General features: G+C 44.6%; 1 protein-coding gene across 1 annotated transcript in view; it reads right to left on the bottom strand.

Moving 5' to 3' along the window:
* Positions 1-20,912, bottom strand: part of LOC310770794 (collagen alpha-1(XXI) chain-like) — a gene marked incomplete at both ends in the record, with an annotated part of 85,450 nt that overhangs the window by 33,700 nt on the left and 30,838 nt on the right. Inside the window, 3 exons of the mRNA XM_083631851.1 lie at positions 4,219-4,392; positions 7,899-8,118; positions 16,419-16,584. Coding sequence (XP_083487977.1) covers positions 4,219-4,392; positions 7,899-8,118; positions 16,419-16,584 — 560 coding nt within the window. The remainder of the gene's footprint in view (positions 1-4,218; positions 4,393-7,898; positions 8,119-16,418; positions 16,585-20,912) is intronic.

A 20,912-nucleotide genomic window follows, 5' to 3' on the forward strand; every position in this document is an offset into this window, starting at 1 on the left:
CGCAAAATAATTGCGATATTTCTACAATTTCGACAAAGTACAATTGGGACTTGCAGGCGTTTCCATTGAAGTTGAGTTTGAAGTCCCGTCTCGCGAGATCTCGTAGAATCTCGTAAAATCTCTTCTCGCGAGACTCCACTTTAAGGAAGTCCAGAGCCTACTGCGTAACCTCCTTGGTGTTGGCACTGTGATTTCGGTTGCTGCTGCTGCTACCGTAACTATTTTAAACAGAAGACGAAGGCAGCTCGGACAAAACATAGAAAAAAACAAATCATCGATCCATGTTCCATTTTCATCCAGTAGATGGTGCCAGTGACCAAAATATTAGGCTACCCTACGCTTCGAAAAGCTGCTCATATCACAGATCCACCCCACACTCCCCCCGGACCACGATCAGCTCCAATTTGCATACCGCCCCAACAGGAGCACAGCGGATGCAGTAGCACACGTACTCCACACCGCTCTCTCTCACCTGGAGGGGAAGGACACCTATGTGAGAATGCTGTTCGTGGACTACAGCTCAGCATTCAACACCATAGTACCCTCCAGGCTGGTAAGCAAGCTCAAGGATCTGGGACTAAACACAGCAATGTGTGACTGGATCCTGGACTTTCTGACAGACCGCCGCCAGGTGGTGAGAGTGGGCAACCTCACCTCCTCCCCACTGACCATCAGCATAGGAGCGCCCCAGGGATACGTCTCCAGCCCCTTCTGGTACGACCTCTACACCCACGACTGTGTGGCGACACAAACCTCGAACACCATTGTGAAGTTTGCAGATGACACAGCAGTCATGGGGCTGATCTCCAGGAGCGACGAGACGGCCTACAGAGAGGAGGTGGAGGCCCTGGAACAATGGTGCCAGGACAACCACCTCTCTCTAAACGTCTCCAAGACCAAGGAGATCATTGTAGACTACAGGAGGTGTGGGGGGGGGACACACACCCCCCAATCACCATCAATGGCACAGTGGTGGAAAGGGTGGACAGCTTCAAGTACCTGGGAGTCAATATCCACCAGGACCTGACATGGGCCAGCCACACCGCCACTGTTGTCAAAAAGGCCCCCAACAGCGACTACACGGACTCAGGCGCCTGAAGAAATTTGGGCTAAGGCCAAAAATCCCCAGGGACTTCTACAGAGGCACCATTGAAAGCCTGCTGACTGGCTGCTTCACCAGGAACTGTACCACCATGGACCGCAGGGCGCTAAGAAGAGTGAGGCGCGCGGTCCAGCACACAACAGGATGTGAGCTGCCAAAACTGGAGGAACTGTATAACCAGTGGTGCCTCAGGAGGACCCTGAAGATCATCAAGGACACAAACCACCCCCACAACAGCCCTGTTACCCTCAGGGAGGAGATACAGGGTCCCAAAAGCACGCACAAATCGCTTGAGGGACAGTTTCTTCCCGCAGGCCACGAGACTCCTTAACACGTTGACTGCCACTGACGTATATATACGTCAAAAAAAATCCAGCGGTTCACTGCCATTGACGTATTAATACGTCAAAAAAAAAATTGATTTTTCTGAACTTTGTGTTCACAAACTCCAAGCAGAAAAGAATCCTCGGCTCTTTTAAAATGAGCCAGAATCCTCAAAAAACGGCCTGGCAGAAGCTACCTACAGCAAAAAAAAAACGGCTGGCAGTCAATGTGTTAACATACACAAATAAACAATCATGTAGTAGCTGTAACTGCAGCTCCTACCATTACGTATGTGTAATTATGTCTATGTTATTTGCACCTGTGCAAACAGAATGTTTAATTATGTTTAAATTTGTCTATGCTATTTGCACCTATGTGCAGTGAATGTCACTGTTTCTGGCTTGTTTTTATTGCTTTACTCTTATTGCTTGTTGTTTCTGTTGTTTTCCTGCACCTATATGCCCTGTTATTTTGCACTATGTTGTAACGGAGTCTACAGCACAAGAATTTCACACATGATACTTGTACTACGGAGTGACAATAAAAATCTTGAATCTTGAATCTACCCCTGACCAAAATATTACCCACAATCCCATGCGCCCACATTTTACAATATAAATAGCCCATTAATCCTCATAAACAGCATTTAAACGTGTAATAAATGGATTTATGAGTCGGTAAAACAAACAGTTTTTGTAATTGTTTTATTTTATTTTATTTTGGTGAATGAATGACACCATGTTACAGACACAGACCCACCAAGCCTAGTATAAATATGTTTCCATATGATTTCCATATTAAGTTCAACTGACCCCTTGCGGCTGGATGGATAGGCAAGTTGGTCAACAGTACAGTCCTGACAGCATGAATGATGATTGAATGATAATTATTGTAGTTCTATGTTCTATGTAATATTTTGGTCACTGGCATGAACTGGATGAAACAAAACATCGGAAAAAATCGGACAAAAATCTCTGTCTCCTCTTCTGTCCACACATACCGCATCATGTTGTTTTTTTGCCAGTCGCCATTAAATCAAAGGAGAAGAACTGCGTCACGTGACCCCTCCCCTACGTCACGTATGGGTCGTAACGTGCAAATGCGGAAAATATGTTTCTATTACACTTTTGCGATATACTGCTATAGCGACACGTCTGAAAAACCACCTCATGAGACCCCCAAACCTTTTGCGATATTTGGGAGGTTTTTCGAAATGTACGTGTTTCCATTACTCAATTTTTATTGCGATATTTAGATTTTGCGCATTTCTGAGGGTAATGGAAACACAGCTATTGTTGTCTGTTCCTGACATCTGTATGATTGTACTCAGAGGGACAGTGATGTCTGATTGTACTCACAGGACAGTGTTCTCTGATTGTACTCACAGGGACAGTGATGTGATTGTACTCACAGGGACAGTGATGTGATTGTACTCACAAGGACAGTGATGTGATTGTACTCACAGGGACAGTGATGTGATTGTACTCACAGGGACAGTGATGTGATTGTACTCACAAGGACAGTGATGACTGTATGGTTGTACACACAGGGACAGTGATGTCTGTATGATTGTACTCACAGTAGGGTTTAATCCCGGGAAGCGGGATTCCAGGGAAATGCCGACTGGACCATTTCCCGGTTCCCGGGAAATACAATAGCGGGAAACGGGGAAAAAAATAATTTAAGAAAATAGCTGTACAGCCTATTGTAGCCTAAATAAAATAATGACCGTGATGGCATAATGACCATTACTGCAGTTAATACAGTAATTTGTCCACACAGCCCACACCCACCTGTTGAGTGAGTCACACAGAGAGCATCTCTCAACAATGCACCATGCTGATGGATTCCACCACGATGTCTTCTGCAAGTTCTGCTGCCAGTAGTTTTTCACAAACAACCAAAACAACGAGGATGCCACATGTAACCTCTGTCAGCGAGTGATAAGATGTGGAGGACGATCAACAAGCGGGTTGCTGCGACATTTGGAGTCGCAGCACCATAAAACCCCAGAAACCCCGCAAGTGAAGCGTCCGAGAACAACGGACTCATACTTAACACCAAAAGCCTCGGTGGCCGAAATACTGTCAGAAATGGCAGCATACAGTATGACGGATTTACAATCAACAGCATGGCGAAATGTGCCTACCTCAGAGCAGCACTCAAGAGAGACGGCCATACTCTCCCGAAAAAGCAAAGTAAATGAAAATAAATAAATATTCTGTAAATTTTGAGTGATCATTTAGTTTATTAGGCTGATATCCAACATTGTTTGGCTATTATAGAAAGGCTGCTGAACGCTATCAGAATATGGAATCCATCTCAGCTTAATTGAAACACGCAAAATAACTTGCTTTAACGAATTTCATTTGTTTATTGTCCAATATCACTTCCCAAATTAAGTGCTCTAACGAATTCCGTTTATTTATTGTCAAATAATATTTCCATGAGGCTGTTCTTATCAGCAGACCGATCACATGTAATGAACACGGCATTTCATATGAAGTTTTTATCTTAAATTATAATGTTTGTTAACATAAATTCATTCTTTTTCTTTAATCCTATAATAAGAATGAGAATAATTATTGATATCAGCAAATAAGACACTACAGCATCAAATTAGCAACCCATAGTTTTATTAAAAAAAAAAAAAAAAAAAAAAAAAGGGCAATTTTTCTTAATTTCCCGTTTCCCGCTATGCCTTATTTTCGGGAAAAATATTAAACCCTAACTCACAGGGACAGTGATGTCTGATTGTACTCACAGGGACAGTGATGTCTGATTGTACTCACAGGGACAGTGATGTCTGTGCCTCGCCTCTTAGCCACGTGTGTCTTCCCATTAATGTAAATGGGCTGGGCAGGCTCCAGCATGACTTCCTGCATCTGTTGATCATCAAGGAAACATGTGACCTGCAGAGGGCGCACCAGCAGTTTGACCTGGTGCCAACCTCCATCGAACAGAACCTGAGAGAAAGAGAGGAGAAGAGATTTACAAGAGAGGTGCCAATGTGACATACATGCATTCATTTATTTTTTCACTAGTTTACTCTAGCACATGCTTCCTCCGATACGTGTGCAGTCGCCAGCCGCTTCGTTCCACCTGACAGTGAGGAGTTTCGCAGGACGTAGTGCGTAGCAGGATCACGCGATTCCCCCGAGTTCCCCACCCCCCTGAACAGGCGCTCTGACTGACCAGAGGAGGCACTAGTGCAGCGACCAGGACACATACCCTTAATTCGGCCTCCCACCCACAGACACGGCCAATTACATGCAGCCAAATCAGCCATTTTGTGTCTAAAATGTTTGTAAGTAAAGCAGGTGCAAGCAAGACATTGATTAGAGCCCCGGATGTTCAGGCTTCCAGTTGTTATGATGGAGCCTGAACGTCCGGGGCTCTAATCAATGGCTGCATGTGAAATGGGTGTATTGTGCCTGTATGGACGCCTGACCAAGCCGGAGGTAACACGGGGGCTCAAACCTGCGACTCTCGTGTTGATAGGCAGGGAATCTACCGCTGCACTAACCGGACCCCCGGGAAAGAGATACAGTATGTAATAAGCTTCTGTGTGCTGTGATTGAGACTGAAAAGCATCTTTGTTCAAGCTCCGGCCACTCAGCACTATTGGATGTGAAAACATGCAATTATATATATATATATTTTGTCAAATCATTTACTCAGCCTTCCATTCCTGTAGATGCCCAAAAAAATTACGCTCAAAATGCTCCAAAATGGGTCCTGGCCAGCGAGGTATTATAACCTCCTTCCTTTTCCGTTTCAATGGGCCTGAGCTAAAGCCATTACTTCCAAATGACAAATTATAGACTTGTAGCTCATGCCACATCCAGCCAAGGGGGGGGGGCAATGCAGCATGCTATAGGTGTGTGTTAGGATGGAGGGTGGTGAGTGTGTATTAGGATGGAGTGTGTTAGGATGGAGGGTGGTGAGTGTGTATTAGGATGGAGTGTGTTAGGATGGAGGGTGGTGAGTGTGTGGATGGAGGTGGTGAGTGTGTGGATGGAGGTGGTGAGTGTGTGTTAGGATGGAGGGTGGTGAGTGTGTTAGGATGGGGGTGGTGAGTGTCTTGGAGGATGGTGAGTGTGTGTTAGGATGGAGGGTCGTGAGTGTGTGTTAGGATGGAGTGTGTGTTAGGATGGAGGGTGGTGAGTGTGTGTTAAGATGGAGGTGGTGAGTGTGTTGGAGGGTGGTGAGTGTGTGTTAGGATGGAGGGTGGTGAGTGTGTGTTAGGATGGAGGTGGTGAGTGTGTGTTAGGATGGAGGGTGGTGAGTGTGTGTTAGGATGGAGGTGGTGAGTGTGTGTTCGGATGGAGGGTGGTGAGTGTGTTAGGATGGAGGTGGTGAGTGTGTTGGAGGGTGGTGAGTGTGTGTTAGGATGGAGGGTGGTGAGTGTGTGTTAGGATGGAGGTGGTGAGTGTGTTGGAGGGTGGTGAGTGTGTGTTAGGATGGAGGGTGGTGAGTGTGTGTTAAGATGGATGTGGTGAGTGTGTGTTAGGGTGGAGGGTTGTGAGTGTGTGTTAGGATGGAGGTGGTGAGTGTGTGTTAGGATGGAGGGTGGTGAGTGTGTGTTAGGATGGAGGGTGGTGAGTGTGTGTTAGGATGGAGTGTGTGTTAGGATGGAGGGTGGTGAGTGTGTGTTAGGATGGAGGTGGTGGTGAGTGTGTGTTAGGATGGAGGTGGTGGTGAGTGTGTGTTAGGATGGAGGGTGGTGAGTGTGTGTTAGGATGGAGGTGGTGATTGTGTGTTAGAATGGAGGGTGGTGAGTGTGTTAGGATGGAGGTGGTGAGTGTGTGTTAGGATGGAGGGTGGTGAGTGTGTGTTAGGATGGAGGTGGTGATTGTGTGTTAGGATGGAGGGTGGTGAGTGTGTTAGGATGGAGGTGGTGAGTGTGTGTTAGGATGGAGGTGGTGGTGAGTGTGTTAGGATGGAGGTGGTGATTGTGTGTTAGGATGGAGGGTGGTGAGTGTGTTAGGATGGAGGTGGTGAGTGTGTGTTAGGATGGAGGTGGTGGTGAGTGTGTGTTAGGATGGAGGGTGGTGAGTGTGTGTTAGGATGGAGGTGGTGATTGTGTGTTAGGATGGAGGGTGGTGAGTGTGTTAGGATGGAGGTGGTGAGTGTGTGTTAGGATGGAGTGTGTGTTAGGATGGAGGGTGAGTCTTTGTGGAAGAAAAACAAGCCAGTGTGTCCAGCAGGATGTATTGGAAACATGAAACAGAGGCGTGAGCTCCAATTAATTTCCACTGGAGAAATACTGTGGTTTAGAGTAGGAAACATGGCTTTAGCCTCCTGGCAGCTGCAGCATTACATCTCCATATTGAAGAGAACAGGGAGTGAAGTTTAAATGACTGAGACCTTCACTCTGTGTGAGTCATCACAGTGGACTTATTTATATCAGTGAACATGAAGGCAAAGCACGATTGCAAGTGACAGAACACTCAAATGGCACAATAATATGTGCTTTTGCTTGCACTCATGGAAACCCAAAAGACTGCACAGCACACTACACCATACCAGGAATCATTTATTTTCACTATAATTCCATCCATAAGTAACACAATGACAGAATGTAAGACTATTTTGGTCGTGGGTTTCATACACTTTCTGCAATAAAACATCTACTGTAAAAGCAACAATATTATCAGATGGGGACCCTGGGACAAAATCTTATCAAATGGGGTCCGTGGTCTGATTGTGTCAGTTTAGGGGTCCTTGATGTGAAAAAGTTTGAGAACCACTGATTTATACTATCCATCATACTGTTTCAGTATTCATCTATTATTTTTAAGTCATATTCATCACCATTGTTATTAGTTTGGGGACATCACATGTTTCTTCATTTCTACCTATTCTCCACATTTTAGAATAATAGTAGAGCCATCAAAACTATGAAATAACACAAATGCAATCATGCATCTTCTTGTGTTTTAGATTCTTTAAAGCAGCCGCCCTTTGCCTTGATGGAAAAGCACAGGCTTTAGAAAGAAATTAATTTCACGCATTCTAGCGTAAGCCTTTAGCTCAAAATGGCTTTGAGAGGAGGAGGGATTTAACACAGTGACGCACACTAGTTTCAAGGCCCGTTAAGTTGAATGGCTGCAAATGCAGTAACTTGAAGTAGAGGTCTTTGGGTATGCCCAAACTCCCAAATACTCGTCGGGTCCATTAAAAAGAAGTGACTCCGGGTCCGGGCCGGGTCCGACATTTATGGGGTCTTTACCGGACCGGGTCTCAGCTTTCTAATAATAGACGGGTCCAATCGGGTCCAGGAACAAATTCCCTGGGTCCATTAGGGTGCGGGTCTGTCATTTTGGGCCAGTGAAGACCTTTACCTTACAGTTACTTGGATTATTAACTGTAATATTATTATTGTATTGGAAATTGTACACTACTCGTTACTGGGGAAAGTAATATATTACAGTAAAAATATTACTGAGTAATACTGCACAACACCTACCTGGAAGCCTGTAAAGGTGACAGTCTGCTCCAGGGTAGCGGTGCTGGTGGTGGTGAACGTGACAGTGTTGTCCAGCCCACTGAGCGTGATGGCAGCCTGGGTCTCCCGCTCCACAGACAGCACCCTCCACAGGTCAAAGGTCACACTGCGGGAAGAGCCCTTCACACGCAGGGTGGCTACAAACACGTAGGATGGAGGAAGACCCTCTGGGAAGATGTCTCTGACGGTAAGATGGGAGGAAAATAAAAATAAAGGATGATAAAAAATAAGCTTAAATACAGATGCAGCAATCTTCAATTTGGCCATTGGGGCTGCCAGCCAAGATCTTTGGCAGATTAAACAAAGATAAAACAGAAACTTAACTTAATATACAAACATAACATAACATAACTATTCAACCTCTTAATAAACAGTGTAGATATGATAGATATAGTTTCTCTAAAGCAATGTCCCTTATGGTGTAACAGAGTTCGGCTGTAGGATATGGGTCAAAACCCTGAAGCGATGGTCAAAATTCATGACATTAACTGACATTTTTGGACTTGTAATTAGAGCTTCTTAGGCTCACAGTTGTTAACTAGAATAGAATATATATTTGGTATTTTTAAGTTTGACATACCCTTGCTTTTAGTGATTGTTGGCGGCATCACAAATTCATAACCCCTTAAAAGTTTATAACCAATATTCTAAGTGCTGACACATAAACAACTTGAAGCCTATAAAACTACTTTTGGGTAGTTTGGACTGGCAAACTCACACTGGTCCACTTTGCCAGTGTTTCTCTCATGGATGGCAGGATTAACACACGATTCCAGAGAGCTAGGACAATATTCTACTATGCTCAGTGTTTTTAGTTATGTTGTGTATTTTGTGAAGACCTCAAGCATCTGTCACTGGATGGAAAATAACCCGAAGACTGTCTGTGGCTCTGCAGTCTGCAGAGGGAAACGTCTTGAGAACATCTTGTGAAATACACCGGTTTCCTTGAGAGTATTATGAGCACTTGTTACAAATAAATCATTGCTTGCTCGAGGAGTATGCACTGTACTGATGACTGTACACAGTGCATGCGCCTTAGCCCTTGTTCCCACAGGACGCCGAACGTAAGTAGAACTGAAGCTTGAAGCAGGCACAAGCCGAACTGACACCTAACCATTCACACAAGTAGCCTTCTCTTTTCCTCTCAGCACCTCCTCGGTGCGCCTTGAACCTGCTCACAACTCCCATTGACTTCATGCATGGCAGCTTCAAGCTTCACACGTCACACTTGGAAAATAGGCGTGAATCCTGAACGATCGCTTGAGCAAGGCGTGAGCTTGGCTTCGGCGTGGCTTCAGCATGACACGCGCGCGGATGGTGTGAACGGCCTCGCCTGTTAACAAGGACGCCTAAATGAAACTTGTGGGTTCAGCGTAGGTTGAGCTTAGGTTGAGCGTTGTTTCGGCGTATAGTGTGAACGGGGTCTTAGGCAAATGAGGAAGTAACTTTGGTCACAGAGTGTATTAATTAATACACAGGACAAGATGTTACTATCCCTTGTGCCAAAATCCGAGGAAAAACACATGTAGAAGCCCAATCCAGAATAAAACAAGCTAACAGGCTAACAAACTAATAAACAAGACACAAATCACCAGTTACCTACCCTAGCCAACAGCAGTATGAAGCATGTCATTGGGGTTTTCAAGCGGGCACCTTCCTTCACCGATGTTTCGTTAAATTAGGCCCACGACACCTCAAGAAGGCTTAACGGTGTAATCCAGCATCCTGGAAACACCCCCCTCCATTCTACCAACGCACTATTACCTCACTATCTAAGCCTAGCTATCCAGGTCGGTTCGGTATGACATTCCTAACTACACCACCACTGTCAATGATTCAGCCCTGTTGATGCGGACCGTCAATCATGACCAACAACAAACAATGAATCTTACCTTAGCAAGCTCCCCAGCTAGCATGTTTCCTCCTTAGCCACAGCCATTCACTTGCTCGTTCTGCTGCCTGAGACATGTTGCTAACCGCAAGCTTCAGGCTGCGTCCCCGAATGCCCAACTCAGTTAGTAGGGCAATAACGGACTTTGCGACAAAACCACGGCAGCTCACCTCTACAGGCCGCACTCGAGCCCTCCAACCTTGCTGCTCTGCCTCTGCTGCCATTTCAGCATACCTAGCTTTCTTGCGCTCATAAGCCTCCTCAACTCGATCTTCCCACGGGACTGTGAGTTCGATAAAATAAACTATCTTCTCTACCTCAGACCACAGTAACAAGTCCGGACGTAGCCGGGTGCTAACTATATATGCTGGGATGACTAGCTGTTCATTCAAGTCAACCCTCATTTCCCAGGCTCCACCTACACTTAGCTGTCCTAACTTGTGCCTGACCTTAATTGGTCTAATCTTTTCTCCCTCACGTACAAATTTGATCTGTCTAGTCTCTTTGCTAGCAACTAGAGAATTTACTTCTAGCTGCTTTTCCTCAACTGCAGCTGCCAAACATTTCAACACCTGGTTGTGACGCCAGGTGTATCGCCCCTGGGAGAGACTGACCTTACACCCTGACAGTATATGTGACCTGCTCTGACAAAATCAGTCACATTGACCCCAAAAGACATTTTGAGTTGTATACACCGTTGGAAAGAGGAGACTCTCAGCTTTCTGGGGATATCAAAATTATCTTTGTAGTCCAACAATTGAGGGAGATACACCCCTTTATGTCGCGACTGTTTCCAAACTGTGTTTTTGAGAAAAACGGCCTCAAAGTTTGACGTTAATTCTGAGACATAAACATCTTTTCTTGAAGTTGTCTGCATGTGCATGCCCACACACCAGGTGGGATTGGGCTGAAATTTTGTATGGCACTGTGTTATGATCCTGGGGAGGTAATGGCAATGTCATGGAAACCACCTGGAAAGTCCTTTAAACCACCTGGAAAGTCCTGGAAACTACCTGGAAAGCACTGGAAAGTCTTGGAAACCACCTCCCCAGGTTGGATTTGGCTGTAAATTTGTATGGCAGCGTGTCATGATCCGTGGAAGGTCATGAGCAGGTCATGGAAACCACCTTGAAAGTCCTGGAGAGTCCTGGAAACTACTTGGAAAGTCCTGGAAAGTCCTGGAAACCACTTCCCCAAGTTAAATTTGGCTGTAAATTTGTATGGCAGTGTGTTATGATGCAGGTAAGGTCATGGGAAGGTCATGGAAACCACCTTGAAAGTCCTGGAAACCACCTGGAAAGTCCTGGAAACTACTTGTAAAGTCTGGAAACCACCTCCGGTTGGAGTGGGCTGTACATTTGCATGGTGGTGTGTTATGATCTGGGGTAGGTCATGGTAAGGTCCTGGAAACCACTTGGAAAATCCTGGAAACTGGACTTTCTAATATTAGATTAGAAAATAAATTTGCCAGATTTGATGAGACTTTCCCTATAAACCACTTCTGGGGCCAAATGTATAAAACTGTGCATGTACTGTATGTGTAGAAATCTGTGTAAGCCCAAAAAAGCTCTACGCCCAAATTAACACTACATTTGGCCCCTGGTCTTCTATTCGAATATAGATAAGATACTTTTGTTGGTTGAACAGGTACACATAACATCTCAGTACACCTCAGTGGATATCATGACAAAGTAGCCTATGTAAAGGCAACTAATAGACCAGCTAGAACAGCCTGGTAAATTCAGAAAATGGCATCACTTTACTGTAATGCAGCCTTTAACCCCAGGGAAATATTCATGTATAAGCATATTTGAGTAGGCTACATAGAAAAGCGGTATATAAGTCCTATCAATTATTATTATTATTATTATTATTATTATTATTATTATTATTATTATTATTATTATTATTATTATTATTATTATTATCAATACAAACTGTTCTGTAACACCCAACTGACAGAAGATCCTCTGACACCCCACCCACATTATTTTTTGTAATTAGGGCTACATTCATGCAGGATAATAATTGTACATTAATAGTAATAATTGTAATTGTTGTAATAATTATTACAAATAACAGCAACAAAGAATCTATAGCGGACCCGTTTCTGCTCTGGAGTAGAGACAGAGAGACAGACAGCTGAAAGTAGGCTATGAGGCAAATAATCTGAAATTAGCTCAGTCTAATGCCATCTGTGAATTGAATTTAAAAGTAAAGCAACATTATCACGCAGATTACTGACTAGTATTAGTCTATCAATCTGACAGACAGGCAGACAGGCAGACAGACAGACTTTCACTGGATGCAGAAATTACGCAGCTGCTCTCCCCCTCTCTCTCTCTCCCGTTGCAGCGGGGAGAGAGAGAGCAAGGGGAGAGAGAGAGAGAGCGAGAGAGAGACTGCAGACGGGTTGCCATGTTCGTTATCATAACCCCCGAAGAGGCAGATTTTTAAGAGGTTAAAACGTTACATAAACAGCCTAAACTAGTCTAAAATAACAAACCAATAACAGAACTCCACAATACAACCCTGACAAACTTCAGAAACAGCGTTTTAAATCCTAGAGTAGTCTATAATATAGCCTACCATTTGCAAGTACTGACACACCCGTTTAACTGGCAACGTGAGGCTGCACGCGCAGCAGAGAGCAGCAGGCTCAGAGCAGCGCAGTTTACTTTCAGTTTTGTCACTACCTTCAAGAGCCTCAAAAGTATATTTAGCGGTCGAATTTCACAATAATCTTTACAGAGAATGAAAGCCAAGGCTTTATTTTACTATAATCTGATGAAACCCCAAAACAACAGAAATAAATATTTTCTGATAAAATCGCGTTTTCTAGACAAACAGCCAGCGCGACAAGCGACTGATTTGGTCAGAGCAGGTCACATATGCCTCAGTGTACATACACTAGAATACAACGGGCAGGCACCATCCTCGCCCAACCACTGATTTAAGTTCTGGGGAGATGGCAGCACATCATAAGTAGCCCCTAGAATAAATCTAATTCTGCTGGCCTCCATGCTCCACAACTCTCTCCACTTCAACTTTCTCTTCTCTACACTCTCCCAGTTCACCCACTGTCCTTGCTTTGCCTGCGACACTGCTTTAGTACATCTTACTGCCTCCTCTTGCCTATGTACTTCTTCAACTACCATCTTCCTCTTTTCTATTACTGATGCCTTGTTCCACACAGGTTTCCCTATGCACAACCCTAAGCCTCCACGCCCATGCTGCACCTGACCTATGATATCCCTGTGTCTAGGAGCTGACTGTGCTTGCTGTACTGCCTCCTTTGGGTTCCACTTCCACCCTGTTTTAACTGTGGGTGCTACACTCCTAACCACTGGATCCTTTGACTGAGTCAGAGTAATTTCCAGTCTAACCTTATCACACTTGAACTCCTCTGTCAGGCTAGATAATGGCAATTCCAATATGCCTTTCCCATATAAGGCTACACTGCTTAGGCAGCGTGGGACTCCGAGCCATTTTCTAATGAATGAGTTAATTATCCTTTCTAGCTTTTCTACCTTTGAAAGGGGAACCTCATACACTGTCAGTGGCCACATCAACCGAGGCAACAATCCAAACTGCAAACACCACAACTTTAACTTTCCTGGGAGCCCTGACTTGTCTATACTTGAAATACCTTGAATCATTTCCTGCCTCACCTCCTCAAACTGTCCCTTATCACTGAGACTTGCATCATACCATCTTCCCAAACTCTTGACTGGTTTCTCTAACACTGTAGGCACCACCTCATCATTTATAACAAATTTCTTACCTACTACCCTCCCTTTAATGATTGAAATACTCCTGGACGTACTTGGCTTCACTTTCATTCTAGCCCACTGCAGATTACTATTTAACTTATCCAACAATCTGCTAGTACATGGAGCGGTTGACGTCATAGTCGTCATGTCATCCATGTATGCCCTAATTGGAGGGAGCCGCAGCCCTCCCTGCAGCCTTTCTCCACCCACTACCCATTTTGAAGCCCTAATAATGATCTCCATTGCCATGGTAAAAGCTAATGGGGAAATTGTACACCCTGCCATAATGCCTATCTCCAGCTGCTGCCAAGCTGTAGTGTACTCTGCTGTGGTAAAGCAGAGTTGAATATCTAAGAAGTAGGCTTTAACTAAGCTCTTTATACTACCTGGCACTCTAAAGAAATCAAAGGCCTCCCATAACAGACTATGCGGCACTGACCCGAAAGCATTAGCCAGGTCCAAGAATACTACATGCAGGTCTCTCTTCTCACGCCTAGCTGACTGGATTTGGTGCCAGATCATGCTGGTGTGCTCTAAGCACCCGGAGAAGCCAGGAATTCCAGCCTTTTGCACCGAAGTATCTATTAGCCTATTCTTTTCTAGGTAACTAGACAGCCTCTGTGCCACAACACTAAAGAAAACCTTCCCTTCAACATTAAGTAGACTGATGGGTCTAAACTGACTTATCTCTAATGAGTCCCTTTCTTTAGGAATGAAGATACCCCCTGCTCTGTGCCACGCCTTGGGAATAACCTGCTTATTCCAGACTACCTTCATCAGCTTCCATAGAAACTGCAACACATCTGGAGCACTCTTATACAGCCGGTAGGGGACTCTATTAGGACCCGGGGCTGAAGAGGCCCTTGCACGTCTCACTACTTCTTGAACTTCTTTCCACCTTGGTGGGCTATCATCACACTGGTTCTCTATTTCACCAATAGGTGGAATATCAGCTGGGACTGTCATCTCTCTAAACCAGGGGTGCCCAACCTTTTTTGACCGAAGATCTACTTTTCAAGTAGCCAGCCTCCCGAGATCTACCAGTCCAGTTTCAACATCGCAAACGTACACACATCGTTTCCAGCCTGCAGTAACTAACCTCACAACACTTTCTCGTTGTCCCACAACCACTTGACATTAGGGCTGTGAATCTTCACTGGCTTCACGATTCGATTCGATTACGATTCAGAGGGCTATGATTCAATTCGATTACGATTATTGATGCATCTCGATGCATCTTAAATCGATGCATCACTTTTTTTCCCCAATACATGATTTCTTTTTTCTCACTTTCTTTTTTCTCACTGTGTGGCTACTTTTAAAATAAAAGTGCATTTGGAATTGCATTGTATTATGATCCATAATTAAAATAAACAACTGCATGTACTTCCATTATATTTTATTTGATTATTTAATTTTTTTTTTTTTTATTTTTTTTATAATCGATTTTTGACGCGATCGACCTGGGGTCAGTCCGCGGTCGACCAGTAGACCGCGATCGACTGGTTGGGCACCACTGCTCTAAACCTTTCCCTATTTTTGTGAACCTCCTCCAAATATTCCTCAAGCTTCTGCTTAGGTACCATAAGGCTACCATTCTTTTCCTTACTAAACAATGACTTCACAAATCTAAATGGATCCTTATAGAATGCTATTCTAGCTCTCTCTTTCTTTTTCCTATTTTTCCTAATGCTCTCTGCTCTTCTTAAAACTGCCAACCGCTCCCTCACATCTGACTGCAAGCAATCAATGCCTTCCTTCTCAACCTCTGTAGCTTTCCTCCACTGCCTCTTAAGCTGTCTTCTCTCCTGGATAAGTCTATCTATCTCTTGTTGGCGCCTAGATTTAACTACCTCACCCTCTAGTTTCTTCCTTTTCTCAAAGATGCCAAACCTTTCCTTACCATAATCATAAATACGATCTCCCATCACTATCTTCCCACTTCCTACTTTCCGCTGCACCTGGCCACTTAACTCTAGGCTTCTGACCACTAATCTTCTCCCTCTTTGGCTGGCTGGCCTCTCTGCTTTCCTCGGTGCTAGGACCTGCCTCAACATCAGGGGTGCTGATGTCCTGCGAGCTGTGGGTTACTTCCTGTCGCTGGACTTCACCCGACTGACTTGATAAACTTCTTAATAAATAATTATCAATGCGGGGTCCCTGTGTTCCCTCTACCAAGCACCTCTTCCTGCCTTGATGGATTCTAAGGCCCTTTAAAGTTGTTACCTTCTGCCAGCCACACAAGCAAAGCTGATGCTTCTTTCCATCTACATCTGAACTAGTGGCTTCCACTGACATGTTTTCCCTACTCATAGTCAAGTCCGTTCCAGAGTCAATAACCGTGTCAACCATAGGTGAGTCATCTTCCGCCCCCACTCTCGCAGACTCTAGGGGTGTTTTTACATAATTCTGTTTCGTAGCAAGTTTGTGAACTCTATTGAATGTGAACCCTCTTGGAACCCTCTTTGTTAGTTCTCGCTATGGATTTACTTCGAAAATGACCGTTTCCAGTAACTTTGGATTATTATTTCATCGCGTGGTGAGTACACGAGTCACAACATTATGTGAGTGTTTCTGGCACTGTTGGAATGTGTACAGTATTTTGGGTGACTGAACGGGAGTAGGAAAAAGTACCATAGATTGCCATTGTAGTGCTAAGCTATTAGCAGTGAGGGCTGTACCACAGTTTGTACTGCACAAACAGTGACAATAAAGGCATCCACATTCTACACTTAATATCGGCAATATGGCAAATAGGTGAATCTCCAAAAATTTTGACGTATCCTTTTAAGGGCCCACATGCCCTGTAGTACCCACCTGGTGTTCTCAGTGATGTCCGTGGAGACGGTGAGGGTGTATGCTGCCTCAGACACCAGAGAGCCAGCGATCTTCTGGGCCTTCTTCTGGATGTTCATGCCTACCATCAGCTCAAAGCCTTTCTCATCACGAGATGCCACTGGGATCCTCGTTGGACACACGGACTCTACAAGGAGAAGGGTCAAGTGTTGAGACGGTTCCGCTCTAAGTAGACATTCCAAAAACAACTAGTTTTCACAGAGCCAACTCTAGCCATTGTGGTGCCCGGGGCGAGATTTGATTCAAGAGATTTGATTCAAGTTTCAAAAAATTGTGTCACTACAATTAAATGGCTACTATGGGGACTAACATCATCAAAAATGAATACAATTGGGTTTATTGAATTCATACAATTCCAAGACAGTTTACGGACCCTAGTATGCAGAAATATTCAAACAGAATATGTGAAAATAATAGTTTTTGCAAAAAATGCATAGGATTAGCATAAAGTGGGATGTCTGTAATGTCTGTAAAGGGGATACTTGTGGATACCCATAGAACCCATTCTCATTTAGATATCTAGAGGTGAGAGGTCATAGGACCCCTTTGAAAATTACCATGCCTGTTTTTCCCTTGCCAAAATGTCGTCTAACTTTGGAGCATTATGTAGCCCCCTTCCCGACAACTAGAATGACACGGTTGATACCAACTGGTTTTATATGGTACCCCAGGGACTACCAGGAGGAACCTGGCCTGGCCTGCCCCTCGGAGGAAAGGACATGCCTGGATGGGTTAAATGCAGAGGACACTTTTCACCGGCCACCGTCAGCATGAGTGTGTTGTGGCCGCATGCATGTATTGTGGTGTTCGTGTGACAATAAAAGACGGGCTTGTCCGTTATGAGAGAGAATCTTCACTCTAGCTTTAAAACTGAGCCAGCTACAGCCTCTGAAAGACAGTGCCTATAGACTATATGCCCTATATGCCCTGAGTTTAGTCTTAGTTTCTTAAAGGACAATTCCGGCTTTTTACAACCTGGACCTTATTTCCAGCTTTAAATATGATTTTTAATTTACCCTGATAACTTTGGTTTGATAAACAAGCGCAGAAACATTAATCTGTTTTGACCTGCAAGCTGAAAACGAAGAATTCAGGGCCGCGGTGTGCTACAGTAGGCTATAGGCTAAGCTCCACAGCAGCTATGCACAACAGACCCTGGTTGCTGCAAGTCAACTAATTATGTCCTTTCACATCAGGGCGAGTTGAAAGCACATCAGGGGCAGAGCAGAGATAACTATTCAGTAGCTATACACCTAGCATGCTAAAAACAGCTGGTATTTATTTGATTTAGAGATCATGGACAATGCAGTTGAATTCGATGGCTGCACGTATGGATTACACAATCAATCAATCAATCAATCAATCAATTTTATATTTATATAGCGCCAAATCATAACAAGAATTATCCCAAGGCGCTTTACAAAAGAGCAGGTAGAAGACCAGGCTCTTTATTTTAGACCAAACAATTCTCACATGCACTGGCGATTTTACTGCGAGGTCATATGGCAATTGAAACAATTACCCAAAAAGAGCAGCACTTGGCAACGGTGGCAAGGGAAAAAAAACTTTAACGAGGAAGAAAGCCTTGAGCAGACCTGGCTCTTGGTGGGCGTTCATCTGCCCTGAGCGGTTGGGTTGAGAGAGAGAGAGAGAGAGCGAGGCACAGTGATGGCAGTAATAATGATACCATTAGACAACTATAATAAGTTAGAGCATAAGTAGTAATAGTAATGCACAGTTGTGACAGTAGTAACAGTAGCAGCTGTAATAAGAACAGGACTAAAATAGTCCATGGTCCATAGCGTCTGCTTCCATAGCTCCTGCAGGAAATGGGAGACACAAAGACTCCAGGAAGAAGTCAAGTTACTAGGCCATGTTCAGACTAGGAGACCAAATCTGATTTGTGAACTTTAGTGACCTATTAATGACTTTATCCAGATTGGTTTTATGAGTCTGGACGCTCCAAGTCTGATTTGTGTTACTTGTCCCAAACCACATATGGAGGTAGTTTCCAATCTGCTTTCGACTGATGTGACTTCAGTGCGGACGTGCAGATCCACCAAATCTGATTTGAACGTCACTCGCAACTCATCATCAAATGCTTCTGCGCAGGAAAACCAGGTCACCACGTCGTTACCATCGCAACCCATGCAGATAGGCTGTTTAGGTCTGGACACACAGATCCGACTTGAGCATCAGATTTGTGGCAGTGCGGACACACTCCCAAATCAGATTTGGGAAACCAATCAAGATAATGATGATTAATGACTTTATCAGCAAATCAGATTTGCCTGTAATGTGAACATGGCCTTAAGATACATGAATGGGACATGAATGTGAAACAGATATGGCTGAGTGTGTCTTGGAAAAGACTTCCCTTTAACGGGAAGAACCCCCCCGGCAGTCTAAGGGCCTTATCTTCGTACAGCGCTATCGTTTGCACTGCCGTTTGCACGCCTCTTATTGCTATCTTCCCTGCATCTTAAGCTATCGTCTGCCTCCACCATCCAGTTTTGCGCTGGGATCTAAGCGCAGACACAGGTGTAGGCATGGCCCAGGCGTGTCCGTGGGCCTCTAGCCTATCATCTGCCTCCCGCAAGTGTCATTTTGCGCTCTGCCGAAGATACCGTCGCTATGTTCCGAGCGTAAACAGAGGTTTAGGCATTGCCCGTGCCAAAATAGGCATTCCAGCGCAATGTGTTAGAAAAAATAGCCTTGGGTGCTCTCAATTTTAACACCACCAAATAGCACGTCTTAGCGCAAAAAACCCCACTACGCCAGGCGTACGCCTGAACGCAAACAGTATTTTCCGCGCAGTGCAGGAAATCCTCGCTTGGATAGGCCTACATTACGCATGGATGTCACTCTCGCACCTGCACACACTCTTCTCTCCTCAGAATGCCACGTTGATTTTCAACTATAGCCAACATTGCAGAAAAAACACACCTTGATTTAAAAATGAGAATTTGTTTGTCTGGTTTTATTAGGCTACATAATTCCCGCCCATACAGGTCTGTGGTGTAACATTAGATTACTTTAGGTAGGAGAAAGGGTACTGCACACTTTTTTATAATGTCTCTAATAGAGAGCCGCAGGAATGAGTCCGGAAAACATCGATGCTAACACTCCCGGTTCTTCACTGTTTTCGCCTATGGGATTTTTGAATGGGTTTTTGGCGCGATGCTTCAAATAAGGTCTGTGGTTAATGCAAGCTTATTCACACGTGAACCAGTGTTCAGCAGGATAATCTTCACACATGAGGACCACTTTTATGAGTTTTTAAGCTTTTACGTGCCGTTAACTCATTGAGTGCCAATGACGACTTTAGTCGTCAATTCATTTAGTGACGTAGAGTGCCATTGACGACTAAAGTCGTCAATTGCGTTTTTTGACGGGGGGATGTCGATCTAAGCCTCTTACATCGCCTCTTACAATATGGGAGCTATTGAATGTGTCTAACCTATTTTACAGAACCCTTAGGTGGCGACAGTGCTCTCCAGATTAGAGAAATGTCCGAAATATAGCCTGAAAAAGCCCCCTGATCAAAGAGAAAGCGCTCATGCTGCAGCCCAGAGCCATGTAGATTGCTCTGGCTGCAACTGACGGTGCCTGGCAACAGCAGTCAATCCGCGCACACAACTGAGCTCCTCTGCCTCTGTCTGTCTGTCTGCATAGTTTCTTCACACGATTAGCCGCCAGAAAGGCAGCACCCGACGCCGAAGTGCCAACCCTTATCCCTGCAGTCCGGCTTGGCATTTCCTTGTCATTGTCGCGCTGCCTGGGAGGCGGCGCACAAAAAGCACTCCGAAAATAGACGCTGGGTGCGTGAGGCTGTGTGTTACTAGTGTGGGGAGGAGTTTGTAGCTGAGGAGGGGAGAGGGGGGTGGGGCACCCAGGGCAGCACACAACTACACCACGTCACTACATCAGAAAATATTAGCTAGTCAGTGAATGTGCTTGAAATGCTGCATTTCACAAAAGGCTGAATATCTCAGCTTCTAGATAGAAATGCCTGTATTTGCTGTTTTTGACCTATCTTCTCCGGCTGATAACTAAAGAACGGAAAATGGTATCAATAAACTTTTTTTTGCTGATGATACAATAGAGTCTCCTTGTTCTTTTTGCGTGTTCGGTGTTTACATAGTAATATCACACAATATTCTGTGGGCCTCGAGAAATCACTGAAAACGCTCTGAAACTCTGGCACTGGGAGCGTCCGTTCTCCAAAAGTGGCTGGCAGTCAATGAGTTAAAAGGGCGGCTAGTTAGCAAACGGCTGAATGAGACTACACTGTTGAGTCGACGGGGATATTATACGTCAATAACGTCATCACTTCAAAGGACGAACACGGAAATTCTCTTTCCCTCACCTGGTTCAGCCCAGGGTAATCAGTGCACAGCAGCGCACACATCAACAACACTCCAGGTTGAGTGGTGATGTGACGTGGAAGCCTAT

Source organism: Poromitra crassiceps, assembly GCF_964638095.1.
Source record: "Poromitra crassiceps genome assembly, chromosome: 2".
Taxonomy (NCBI): domain Eukaryota; kingdom Metazoa; phylum Chordata; class Actinopteri; order Beryciformes; family Melamphaidae; genus Poromitra; species Poromitra crassiceps.